The sequence below is a fragment of the Myxine glutinosa genome, chromosome 14 (assembly GCF_964187855.1).
Source record: "Myxine glutinosa chromosome 14, kmMyxGlut1.1, whole genome shotgun sequence".
Taxonomy (NCBI): Eukaryota; Metazoa; Chordata; class Myxini; order Myxiniformes; family Myxinidae; genus Myxine; species Myxine glutinosa.
The window spans coordinates 85,230,166-85,243,567 of NC_136274.1; the positions used below are offsets into that span (position 1 = coordinate 85,230,166).

Consider the following 13,402-nt stretch of genomic DNA (forward strand, 5'->3'; position numbering starts at 1 on the left):
GAGCAAGAAAGGACTTTGTACGACAGAGGATGCCCAGTCGGCGGCTGGCTTTGGAGTCCAACTTTGAAATGTGGTTTAACCAAGAAAGATGACGGCTGATTGTGAGACCCAGGAGCTTGAATGACTGAACTTCCTCAAAAGGATTCTTAAGAAAGTAGAAAGTAGATTTTAAGAAAGTAGAAAGTAGATAAAGTAGGGTTTGCCAGAGGGGCCTTTGTCAGGATTGAAAGACTTATTCCAAGGGTTAGACGAGCTCGTGATTCTCTCTGATCATTTATATATGTATATATATAATTATGCTCCTCCTTTATTCCTTGAAAAATCTTCGATTTTGCAAGTCGAAGATTTTTCAAAAGATGCAAAAATCTTCAATCAAGTATATTGGTCGGTTGCGTTTGTTATTGTGTTATTACTTGCGGGAAAATATTCCGGCAAGTATGTTGGTTGGTTTGTTGGTTGGTTGGTCTGTCTGTTTGTTTGTCTGTTTGTGCGCAGTACTAAGTCTACATCGTTGCACATAGCATCGCCATACTTTACACACATATTTGTCTTGCCCTGGAATAGACTGTGCCCAATTTTTAACTCTCTAGGCCCAAGGTCAAGCTCAAGGTCACCCAAAACGTGAAATCAGGGGGGTCGAGTTTTCATTTAAAATATATTTCAAACCACTACAACTCTAAATGTACAAGAGATATGCATACACTTAGTTACTGACATATAGGAAGTCACATACGACATTTCATTTGGCACCATGACCTTTGACCTTGAGTGACCTTGAAAGGTCAAACTCAAGATCAAAAATTGTTTTTTTTACTAATAACTCTGTCAAACATTATCCGATTCCCTTCTAACCAACACCCCTGAAAAAAAAGTACATTCCGGCAAGTACTCGATCTCTGACCAATTTCTAGTTCTATCCGTTTGTCTGTTTGTTTGTCACCAGCCTACAGGTCACAATTCTAAACCGATCGTCATGAATCTTCACCAAGCTGTAGAGGTCTCAATTTGATTTCTCAATTTAGTGACAATGTGCAAATGCTGTTCAATTGTCAATTCAAAAGATTTAAAACGGCAATTTTAGAAATCTGACCTCCAGATGACCTTTGACCTTCTTTTTTTTTTTTTTTGTATACAGGATCGAGGCTCGTGAAAGAGCTAACATATATCACACAAAAAAAATCAAAACAGACACAAAGTATATAATAAGGGGAGCTATATAATAAGGGGAGCAGTAGACAAGATGGGGAGAGAAGGGGAAGCACGCAAACAACATTTGAGAGCAGGGACATCGGGAGATCTGTGGGAGGGAGAGGGCTTGGGGGGAGGTGGTGGGGGTGTGAGAAGTATAAAACACAAGGATACTACAAGGACTTCCAGGAAAAAAAGTTGGTATTTCAAAAAATTGGATCTGGGGTGAAATTAGCGGGGATAGAAAAGATCAAGGTTATGGATGGTGGAAGATAAGAGATGGTGGTGAACAGCTGTTTTAAAGACCTGGAGGGAGGAGTGGGATTGAAGAGAGTGAGGGAGCTTGTTCCAGAGGCAGGAGAAAAGAGGAATGGAGGAGTGAAGGTGAGCAGAGAGTCTTGATTTTGGCAGTTTAACCATAAGAGGGTTGCAGGCAGATCTTGTGCGACCTGCAGGAATATTTGGGGGACAGATCCCAGAGAGAGCTGGGGGAGCAAGGCCGGAGAGGAGTTGGTAGAAGACAAAGACCACCAACCTGCCTGTGGTGAGTAAGTGAGAGGCCCTCGGAGTTAGCTTCATCGCGGGAGATTCCAATGATTCTGACAGCTTTGGTTTCAACAGCGTGAATACGAGCTAGGTGTGAGGCAGGAGCACCGGCCCAGAGGGGAGAACAGTGTTCCATTGAGCTGCGGATGAAAGCCTTGTATGTGGTGAGGAGCTCAGGTGTGCCAAGGAAGGACTTCACATGATGGAGGATGCCCAGTCGGCGACTGGCTTTGGAGGCCAGATTTGAAATGTGGTTTTCCCAGGAAAGATCATGGCAGATAGTGAGACCCAAAAGCTTGAGTGACAGAACTTCCTGGAGAGGATTGTTGAGAAAGTAGATGGGAGGGTTGTCCAGTCGGACTTTTCGGAGAGACATAATAAGAGTGTGAGATTTGTCAGGATTGAAGGACATGTTCCACTTGTTTGACCAGTCTGTGATTTTTTTGTCAAGGTCTGCAGAGAATGAGGAGGCTGCAGACTACCGATCTGAGAGATGAGGAATGGAGCAACAGAGAGTGGAGTCATCAGCAAAGAGATAGAGAGGATTTTCAAGAGAGTCAGTGAGATCATTGATGAAGACCAGAAAAAGCACAGGGCCCAGACCACTGCCTTTGGGAACTCCAGTCTGAACAGGAAGAGCAGATGAGAGAAACCCATTCAGGGCCACACGTTGACTACGACTAGAGAGGAAATCCGCAAGCCATGCATGGAGATTTCCATGGATACCATAGGAGGAGAGTTTGGTGAGCAGAGCGGGGTGCCAGACCGTTTCGAAGGCACGTGAAATGTCAAGGGAATGAATGAATGAATGATCGTTTTAAGGCCATTTTCCCCGCTAGAGCGGGGGTTAGCCTTGCGGGCCCCATGACAATCATGGTTCCCTGTTTGAGGCAATGTTTTTATGGCCGGATGCCCTTCCTGACGCCAACCCTTAGTCGCCTCTTACGATGCGCAGGGATACGGTGTACCTATTCTAAACCAGGGTACACACCGTGAGGGGGACATGATATGTCAAGGGAGACGGCTCTAATTTCCTGTTTGGCAGTGAGGACCTCCATCCATCGTTGAGACAGCAGAAGCAACATGTCCAGAGTAGAGTGACCTGGTCTGAAACCAAATTGATGATCAGAGATCAAGCCATTGGAGAAGAGGAAAGATTTGATATCCGAAGCAATGATGGATTCCATGACTTTGCTGATAATTGGGAGAAGGCTGATTGGTCTGTCGTTGCAAGGATCTGTTTTTGCACCTTTTTGGTTTAAAGCGGTGATGTTGGCTGATTTCCAAGCTGATAGCAGATGACTTTGAGCAAAAGAGAGGGTGAAGATAACAGAGAGAGGGAGTGAAAGAGCGGCAGAGCAGGATTTTAGGACCCGTGGGCTGATGCCGTCAGATCCAGTTGCAGAATCAGTCGAGGGTTGACAGAAACTTCTCCACCTTGTCAGGAGGAAAGGACACAGAGTCCAGGAGCAGTTGGTTACGAGTGGGTACGGTGGGTACAGAGAGGGATGGGTTTGGGACACAAAATTTAGAGGCAAACACAGTTGAGGCATTCAGCTTTTTCACGTGCGGAGTCAGCTGTGTAGCCGTTTGAGGTAAGGGAGGGGATGGAGGGGGAACAAACACCAGAAACAGATTTGACCAGACGTGACCAGGATTTGGAAGATGGAGACAGGTTTGAGAGTTCGGGCTTGAGAATGGAGAGATATTGTTTCCTGGCTCTCCTGAGGGTGGACACACACTTGTTTCGGGCTTTGTGAAAGGAAATGAGACTTCCTTCCGTTGGATTTGCTTTCCAGGAGGCGAAGGCAAGTTGTTTCTGGGCAACTGCCTCACCACAAGATCCCGTGTACCATGGACGGGAGGGAGGGTATGACGACTGAAGACGAGATGGTATTAATCTGTGCATGAGAGAGAGCAATTTACTTTAGAAGAATTCCCAGGATGAGTTGATGTCAGAGGCCGTCCAGATGGGAGACCAGTCCAGATGATTGATGGCTCCTTGAAGACCGTGCCAGTTGGCCTGAGTGAAATGCCAGACTCGTCGACGCTGAGGAGACCTCAAATGAGGTCTTCTCAAGAAACCTCAAATGAAGACCGTGCCTGAGGAGACCTCAAAATCAATAGGCTTCTCAATTGTAACGACCTCTACAACTTGATGAAGTTTCCTGATGATCGGTTTAGAATTGTTACCTGTAGGCCGGTGACAAACAAACAAACAGACAAACAGACAGACAGAATAACAAACGCAACCGACCAATATACATGAAAAATCTTCGATTTTGCAAGTAACAAGAAAACCAGTGAAAACTGAGTACTCCCTTACAGCGCGCGTCATTGCCGTGCCTCCTTCGGTGCCCGGCGATGACATCATTCAGTGCCTGGACATGGAATAGGAAAGGAGCAGTGTACAATAATAAACGGTCCAAATTGTGAACAAGTGTCAGTGACTTCGCTGTTGCAGGCTGATTATGTTCATTCAGTGGGTTAATGAGGTTTTTCAACCCATGTGGCCTACTTGGTGCTTCAAAGTGGGTGAACTAAGGGCTTGAAAGTTAATCCGGTCAGAACCAACAAAATGTTGATTTGAAAACCTCATCTTGATTGAACAATTTGTTTCGCAGAAGCAGGAGTAGCTGTGGAAACATATCCATGAAGGAAACAAGTGAATCCAACCAATGAGTGTTGTCAAACTGTGTGGATAATGGTGAAGATTCGGTGTTCTGACCCCACTGGTTTTCAACTGGGACAATATGCATTATCCCATTTTCCAGGCCTTATATAGTCCATCAGGGAGGGAGGAAATTAGGAGGGAAGGGGGAGTATCGGTGAGGTAGGTGAGGTATAAAAGAACAGGGGTGAAGGATCAAGGGAGGAGTTGGAAGGGGAGGGGGGAATGTCACTGGAGAGGGCCTTGTTTGAATTTCCACGTGAAATAAATAATTTAAAAAGATGATAAAAGGATGAAAATTCAACACTCCCTGTCTGAGTACTTTTGACCTTTAAATATTGTCAGTTTTAGTCCTTTCCTGATTGGGTAGGTACCTTTCCTGCTAGGTATTTAGTCCTTCGGTAGATTATTCTGCTGACAGCGAAGTTCAGAAGTGACGTTGCTTCGATCAATCGAGTCTCGGTTTGATTCCAGACCCGACAATAAACTCTCATCCTGGTGTTTAACAGGTGGGGCGTCACAACAATGAGTTGATCCAGCTGTTTCTTGTCTGTTTCCGTTCACTGGTGAACGTGAAATATTCTACGGTACCTTTTGGAAAGAGTTGGCCTTTGTGTGTGGGGACCCCAGTCAACTTTGAAATTCCTCACCTGAGTCTGCGGGAGGGGCCAGGGCGTGGGGGTGGTGGGGTTGCCGTATCGGCGCCATAGGTTTATGCACCTTCACGCAACGTGCAGGTTGGTGCTGTGTCCATACGCATTGCCTGTAACTTGGTACCCGAACTTCTCATCATAATTCACTCCTTCTTTTTCCCATTCCCTCAGGTTCCAATCATTCCCATCATATTCTCCTCATACAGAGAATTCTATTGTGTGTCAGAGAGGCGCTTCCACCAAGGTATATGTACAACCGCACGACAACTTCAGAATGGCAATACGTACATGGCATGTTGTTTTTCATGAGAGAAACCAACTTATATTTGAGGCTGAACACCTGATGGGACAGTAGAGGTTTATTATTGGTCTCTCAAAGGTAAAATGGTTTGAGTTGCCATTTTATCTTTCATGAGGCTCCCAGTTTTGGACACATTACATCATCACTCGTAAGATAAATGTTTCGAGTATTGCTTCAAATTACTTGGATTGTGATTTATTTGGTTTACCTTCAAGGCTGATTTGTTCACCTGCTTGAATTATTACATCGTGCTGTTATCATGAAGATTCCGTACTGGTATCATGTTTACCTTTGGTTGCAAGGAAGTGATTGAACATCTTGACGTCCAAACATTCAGTATCAGACATATAACATGTATCGCTGTTCCATCCACTTCGCGACTCTGAAACCTTTGAGCTTATACAGTAAACTACAACAAACAACAACAGGCATTTTAAGGCCATTTTTCCTGCTAGAGCGGGGGTTAGCCCCTAGAGCGGGGGGCGAGTTATGCAGTATACTGATTAAGGAAATGCCTCGAACTGATTTTACCAGTGAGTTGTTTTGTTTTTATATGCCTCGGCCAACGAAGTTGCCGAAGGCATTATGTTTTTGGGTTGTCCATCCCCGGGCGTCCGCCCGTGATAGGTTTTCATTACCACGGTAACATAAGAAGGGTAAGTCAAACTTGGAACAAGTATGTATCATGATATAAAGATAACTGGATTTGGTTATTGGGTCAAAAGGCAGAGAGGTCCCGTTAGGTAAAAACTCTTGGGACAAGTATATATTATCATGAAAAGATGAACTGAGTAGATTTCAGCATCAAAGGTGTCAAAGGTCATGCAAGATAAAAATGTGATACTTGAGAACAGTTGAAGGGATTCAAATCAAACTTGGTACAAGTATGTATAATGATGTAACAATGTGGGCGGAGGCATATCGGTCAATGTGACGACGTGTTGTTGAAGAGAGCCATTCTACTCGTAGTTTAAATTTAATTACATTCTCTTCCCGGTGTTGGCTGCAGTACAATCCTATGGAGATGTAGCGAGCTGTAACTCTGCTAAGCTCGTGCCTAATAGGTGGAGCCTATGCAACCGTTTTCCTGGTTTCTCCCAGAACTGTTACGTATCACAGACAGGTTGATATATGTTAGGCATTTCCTGTTGGTCTGGATGCCTGCAGCAATATCTGGTGTGGCACTTGCTTCCTGGTATCCACTACAGCAATGGGGTCTGATCTCGATATACATATACATCGACATATTGTTGGTGTCACCTGGTTAGTTCCAGTTGCTCAGTTAGAATCCGGCGAGTCGCCTCGATGCGACTTTCACGGACATTTTTGGGACTTCCCTGCCCAATCTCGTTACTAATACCGCAATACCGGACTGATTGGAAGTCCCAAATTGGCCCAGCATTACGCCAGTGAAGCATCGCACATCTTGATACTAGTTATGGCGAGAGAGCCTGGCGTGTGACGTGGTGTTGAGAACAGCAGCAAATTAGTCGCTCAAAGGATTTGTTTAAACCACTAAATGAAGCAAGCATGACAATCAGAGCTCACCTCCGAGACCAGTTACAATGGCTTCCCACCCACCCGTAGCACGGGTACCGAGCTAGTGTTTCATACAGAACCATAAATGGTCATGGGGAAAAGGAACACAAGGATAAACAAGCAAGTATGTAATAAATAAACCCCTTACCCACGACCGATCATGCACACCCACAGACCAAACGACGAAGGGGAGCCTTAATTATCTACGTACTTATGGCCAGCAGACACACCATGATAGACAGACAAAGTGTGGGCATTGACGAGACAGAAATACCATGTGGTGTCCGCCGAAGCACCGGAGGATGATTATGGTCCAGGTCGCTCTTAAGGAAATGGGCCATCATGTGAGTCGGGACTCTGTGGAGAGGAGAGGGTGTGGCTCTCGCACGGATGTGCCATGACTCGGGCTTTGGCAGGAGCGAGCGAAGTGCGCAGCTTTTTTCTTCAACAACATTCAGGCTTCTCCTCTTCTAACACTCGGCAAACTCACCTTTATCTCCTCGAGTCACCCATGAAGTGCCGTGACCTTCCACTGTCACTCACCATTGGCCACAGGTTCGGGTCAGTAGGTGAAGCGACCCCGATATCCTGAGGTGGCACGGGCCAGCCGCAATGGTGTGGCAACCTTTGTTGTCAAAACCTGTGCCGTAGCCTGGAAGACTCCAAGGAATAACCAGCGCATATATATCTGGCTAGAATGGCATATCTAGCTATAACGACGTATCTAGCTATAACGGCATGTCTGGCTATAACGGCACGTCTGGCTATAACGGCACGTCTGGCTATAACGGCACGTCTGGCTATAACGGCACGTCTGGCTATAACGGCACGTCTGGCTATAACGGCACGTCTGGCTATAACGGCACGTCTGGCTATAACGGCACGTCTGGCTATAACGGCACGTCTGGCTATAACGGCACGTCTGGCTATAACGGCACGTCTGGCTATAACGGCACGTCTGGCTAGAACGGCACGTCTGGCTAGAACGGCACGTCTGGCTAGAACGGCACGTCTGGCTAGAACGGCACGTCTGGCTAGAACGGCACGTCTGGCTAGAACGGCACGTCTGGCTAGAACGGCACGTCTGGCTAGAACGGCACGTCTGGCTAGAACGGCACGTCTGGCTAGAACGGCACGTCTGGCTAGAACGGCACGTCTGGCTAGAACGGCACGTCTGGCTAGAACGGCACGTCTGGCTAGAACGGCACGTCTGGCTAGAACGGCACGTCTGGCTAGAACGGCACGTCTGGCTAAAACGGTGTGTACCCCGGTTTAGAATAGGTACACCATATACCTGCGTGTCGTAAGAGGCGACTAAGAGGGTTGGCGTCAGGAAGGGCATCCGGCCATAAAAACATTGCCTCAAAAAGAGAACCATGACAATTACGACTATATATGGGCAGGGTACAGCCCGAAGTACCCCGTGGGGAACCCCACTCCCTCTGGTCAAAACTCAGGATGGGGAACCCGATCGAAGCAAGGGTGGAAATCATTCCATTTATGACGACGAAACGTCTGATGCCCGACGTGGAGATCGGTTTCTGAGGTTTGGCACATGGAATGTAGGGACAATGACAGGGAGATCAGGAGAAGTGGTGGAAGTATTGGTCAGAAGAAGAGTGGACATATGTTGTGTGCAGGAGACGAGATGGAAGGGAAGTGGTGTGAGAATGGTGAAGGGTAGGCAGGGACAGAAATACAAGTTTGTGTGGCAAGGGTTCCCGGAGGGCGTGAATGGTGTTGGTGTCCTGTTTTCTGAGGAGTTTGTAGACAGTGTGGTGAGTGTGACTAGAGTGAGTGAAAGGTTGATGATGGTGAAAATGATGATTGGGAAGCTCTTGGTGAACATCATCTCAGGATATGCTACGCAGGTTGTCCGGAGCGATGAAGAGGAGGACAGGTTCTGGTGTGCAATAGAGAAGCTGATGGAAAACGTGAAAGGTGAGGAAGTTGTTGTGGTAGGAGGAGACCTAAATGGACATGTGGGAAGGAGTATGGACGGTTTTGAGGGAGTTCATGGGGGTTACGGATATGGTGTGAGAAATGGAGAAGGTGAAAGGATTTTGGAATTTGCTGATGGAGCTGATTTGTTGATTTGTAATACTCAGTTCCAGAAAGAGGATAATAAGCTTGTTACATACACGTCAGGTGGGTCGACGACAACCGTTGACTACCTGCTGGTGCGTAGGCGAGATAGGGGGCACCTCCGGGACACAAAGGTGATCCCAGGGGAGGAGGCTGTTTCACAGCACCACTTGGTTGTCTGCGACATGAGGGTGAAAGGTGCGAGGAGAGCTCGGCGGGTGAAGTACCAACCGAGAATGAAGATGTGGAGGTTGAAAGAGGTGACGGTGAGGGAGGCATTAAAAGAGAGGCTGTGTATGGTAGAGGATAATGTGCTTGACCTTGAAAGTGGTTGGATGTCAATGAAAGATGGTCTGTTGGGAGCCGTTGGTGAGGTATGTGGATGGACACAAGGACCACCGAGGCACTCGGAAACATGGTGGTGGGATGATGAAGTTGGAAAGAAGATTGATGAGAAGAGGAAGAAGTTCAAGGAGTGGCAGAAGGCGAAGTGTATGGGGGCAGAAAAGGCAGTGCATGAAAGTTATAAGGCAGCCAAGAAGGCTGCAAAGAAAGAGGTAGCAAAGGCACAGGAGGCATGTAGGAAAATGTTCGGAGAACGCTTGGATTTGGAAGAGGGTCAGAGAGCGGTATTCAGGATTGCAAAACAGATAGCGAAAGAGAGGTGTGATGTGATGGGGTTGAGTTGCTTGAAGGATGAAGTGGGACAAATCGTTGTGGACCCAGATGGAATTAAAGGAAGATGGAAGAGATATATGGAAATACTGTTGAATGCAGAGAATGAATGGGATGGCAACATAGAGAGTAACCCAGTTTTAGGACCGGCAGAGAAGATAAACGAGAAGGAAGTTGAAGAAGCAATAAAAGAAATGAAGAGTAGAAAAGCGGGAGAGCCGACGGGAGTTGTGGGAGATATGTTGAAGCCAGCGGGAAATTGGGGTGTGAAGAGAATGACAGAGATCTGCAATCTGGTGGTGAAAGAAGGCCGCATTCCAGTGGGTTGGGAACTGAGTACCCTCGTCCCTCTAGACCAGGGGAAAGGTGACCCTCTGGACTGTGGCTCGTATCGAGCGATAAAGTTATTGGAGCATGGAATGAAGGTATTGGAAAGGGTGTTGGAGAGGAGGATAAGGACGAAAGTGAAGATTGATGAAATGCAGTTTGGATTTATGCCAGGGAGAGGAACGACAGACGCTCTCTTTATTGTGAGGCAGTTGCAGGAGAAGTACATGGAGAAGAGGAAGAAGTTGTTTCTTGGGTTTGTTGATCTGGAGAAAGCATTTGATCGGGTTCCACGTGAAGTAATGACATGGGCATTGAGGAAGTTAGGAGTGGAGGAATGGTTGATCAGAGTAGTGATGGCAATGTACAAAAGAGCGCGCACAGCTGTAAGGACGAAGGACGGGAACAGTGGTGAGTTTGAGGTGAAGGTGGGAGTGCATCAGGGGTCGGTACTAAGTCCACTACTATTTGTAGCTGTGATGGAGGTGCTGGCTCAGAACGTAAAGGAGGGTTTACTGTGGGCGTTGTTGTATGCAGATGATCTGGTGTTGATTGCAGAAAGTATGAATGGACTGAAGGAGAAGATGAACAAGTGGAAGGAATGTATGGAGACAAAAGGTCTGTAGGTGAATATCGGAAAAACAAAGGTGATGGCAAGTAGTAAAGCATGTGGTGAGGTGGAAAGAACTGGGAAGTGGCCGTGTGCTGTGTGCAGGAAGGGTGTCGGAGTGAATTCCATTCAATGTACAATGTGCGCTGAGTGGGTTCATCAAAAATGTAGTGGTTTGAGAGGGTCATTAACCAGTGTGGCAGCTAGATTCAAGTGTAAGGTTGCACAGAGGGAGCTGCAGATGGAGGAAATGTTGAGTTGGATCTTGGAGATGGCGTGAAGCTGGAAGGTGTGAAAACATTTTGTTACCTAGGAGACTTGCTGAATGGAGGAGGTGGATCAGACTCGGCAACGGTTGCTCAAGTGAGATGTGCATGGAAGAAGTTTCGGGAACTGAATGGCGTGCTGACGAGGAGGGGAGTGTCGTTGAAGCTGAAGGGAAAGGTGTATGCTGTTTGAAGCTGAAGGAGTGTCGTTGAAGCTGAAGGGAAAGGTGTATGCTGCATGTGTGAGAAGTGTTATGATTTATGGGAGTGAGACATGGGTAATGAACGTAGAGCAGCAATGAAGGCTGGAAAGGGTGGAAATGCGAATGGTTCGGTGGATGTGTGGAGTATCATTGAGAGAGAGGAAGACAAATGATGAATTGCGATAGATGATGGGAATAGAGCCTGTGATGGATGCTGTGAAGAGAAACAGGTTGATATGATTTGGTCATGTGTTGAGGAAGGATGAAAGTGACTGGTTGAAAAGAGTGATGGAAATTAATGTAGAAGGAAGTAGAGGATGGGGAAGACCGAGAAAGACTTGGCTAAAGATGGTCGAAGAAGAAATGCGGGCAAGTGGGTCAACAAGGGGAGATGCAGAAAATAGGGCAAAATGGATAACATTGTCATGGGGACCGCAAGGCTAACCCCCGCTCTTGCAGGGAAAATGGCCTTAAAATGCTTGTTGTTGTTGTTGTTGTTGTTGTTGTTGTTGTTGTTGTTGTTGTTGTTGTTGGCTATAACGGCATATCTGGCTATAACGGCATATCTGGCTATAACGGCATATCTGGCTGTAACGGCATATCTGGCTGTAACGGCATATCTGGCTATCACGGCATATCTGGCTATCACGGCATATCTGGCTATGACGGCATATCTGGCTATGACGGCATATCTGGCTATGACGGCATATCTGGCTATGACGGCATATCTGGCTATGACGGCGCATCTGGCTGTGACGGCGCATCTGCCTGTAACGGCGCATCTGGCTGTAACGGCCCATCTGGCTGTAACGGCCCATCTGGCCGTAACGGCACATCTGGCCGTAACGGCACATCTGGCCATAAGGGCACATCTGGCCATAAGGGCACATCTGGCCATAAGGGCACATCTGGCCATAACGGCACATCTGGCCATAACGGCACATCTGGCCATCACGGCACATCTGGCCATCACGGCACATCTGGCCATCACGGCACATCTGGCCATCACGGCACATCTGGCCATAACGGCACATCTGGCCATAACGGCACATCTGGCCATAACGGCACATCTGGCCATAACGGCACATCTGGCTATAACGGCACATCTGGCTATAACGGCACATCTGGCTATAACGGCATATCAACCTGTCCACCTAGCATCCATAACTTTGAGGTATCGTGTTCTATGTAGTTTTTGGTCCGATCTCTCAACATAAAAAATTCCTGTATCCGGATCTTCACCAAAATCTAATCAATTTGTCCTCGTCACACCCAACCTGTCCACCAACTTTCATTCCAATCCGTCCATGTCTTTTTGAGATATCTTGCTCACAAACAAAGAAACAGACGGGCATTCGTGAAAACATGTAACCTCCATCCACCTTTGGTGTTGGAGGTAATAACATGATTAATTACTTCACATGCCTACTCTCGACATTCACTTCCCCAAGGAGAAAAAGACATTATACATTTAGTATTTGTTAGTGTTAGTTAAAATGGCGATCCGTTATTTATTTTATTTTTAACAACATAAATTTGAACTGTCGTTTGCTTCCTGAACCCCCCCCCTCCCCCCCCCCCCCCAACAAATGCAAAGATACAAATTGATAAATTTTGCACTCTTAAAAACAGAGATTTGACACCACGAAAACACAACAAAAATTCCATGTGGTTAACGTAAAAGACATCTTATTCGGCAGTTTTAAGTAAAATGGCGTTCTTTAGTCAGAGCCAGTGTTGCTGTCATTGTTATATATATATATATATATATATATATATATATATATATATATATATATATATATATATATATATATATATATATATATATATATATACACAAAGAATTAAGTTAAGCACCCCTACACAACGAATTAAGGTAAGCACCCCCTAATATATATTCTTTGTGTATATGTATACATTGGCATATATTCTAAGGTATGTGAGATCAAATAATGATTGGTATGACATTAGCAATTATCCATTGATGAAATTGAGTGATCAAAGTGAAAAAAAGTGATTGGTTGAGTCAGTGATCCGATCACGTGGGTCCTACACACGTTATTGACGCAAAGATCGCTAGAGGTCTTCTCAGAACAATGACTGTACGTTAGAAAACATAAACGTCATCCACACTGTCCGTGATGGACCTATAGCTCCATACTTAAATTGAGGTGAAAATATGCCTAAAATTCCCAAAAAATTTCACCTTAAATTATTCAGAATAAAATATTGACAACGGCATGATTGTTATGTTTTTATGTGACCATAATATCACTTCTCCAGAAAATATAGCAATATCATGGGTATATTACACTGTTTTGACGACAACAAACTT

At 45.9% G+C, this 13,402-nt stretch overlaps 1 protein-coding gene across 3 annotated transcripts in view; it reads left to right on the forward strand.

Moving 5' to 3' along the window:
- Positions 1–13,402, forward strand: part of LOC137439987 (1-acyl-sn-glycerol-3-phosphate acyltransferase alpha) — a 114,278-nt gene that overhangs the window by 79,522 nt on the left and 21,354 nt on the right. For all 3 annotated transcript variants that reach the window (XM_078768538.1, XM_078768539.1, XM_068136319.2), the window contains one exon: positions 5,230–5,302. In XM_078768538.1, the coding sequence (XP_078624664.1) occupies positions 5,230–5,302 (73 nt within the window). The remainder of the gene's footprint in view (positions 1–5,229; positions 5,303–13,402) is intronic.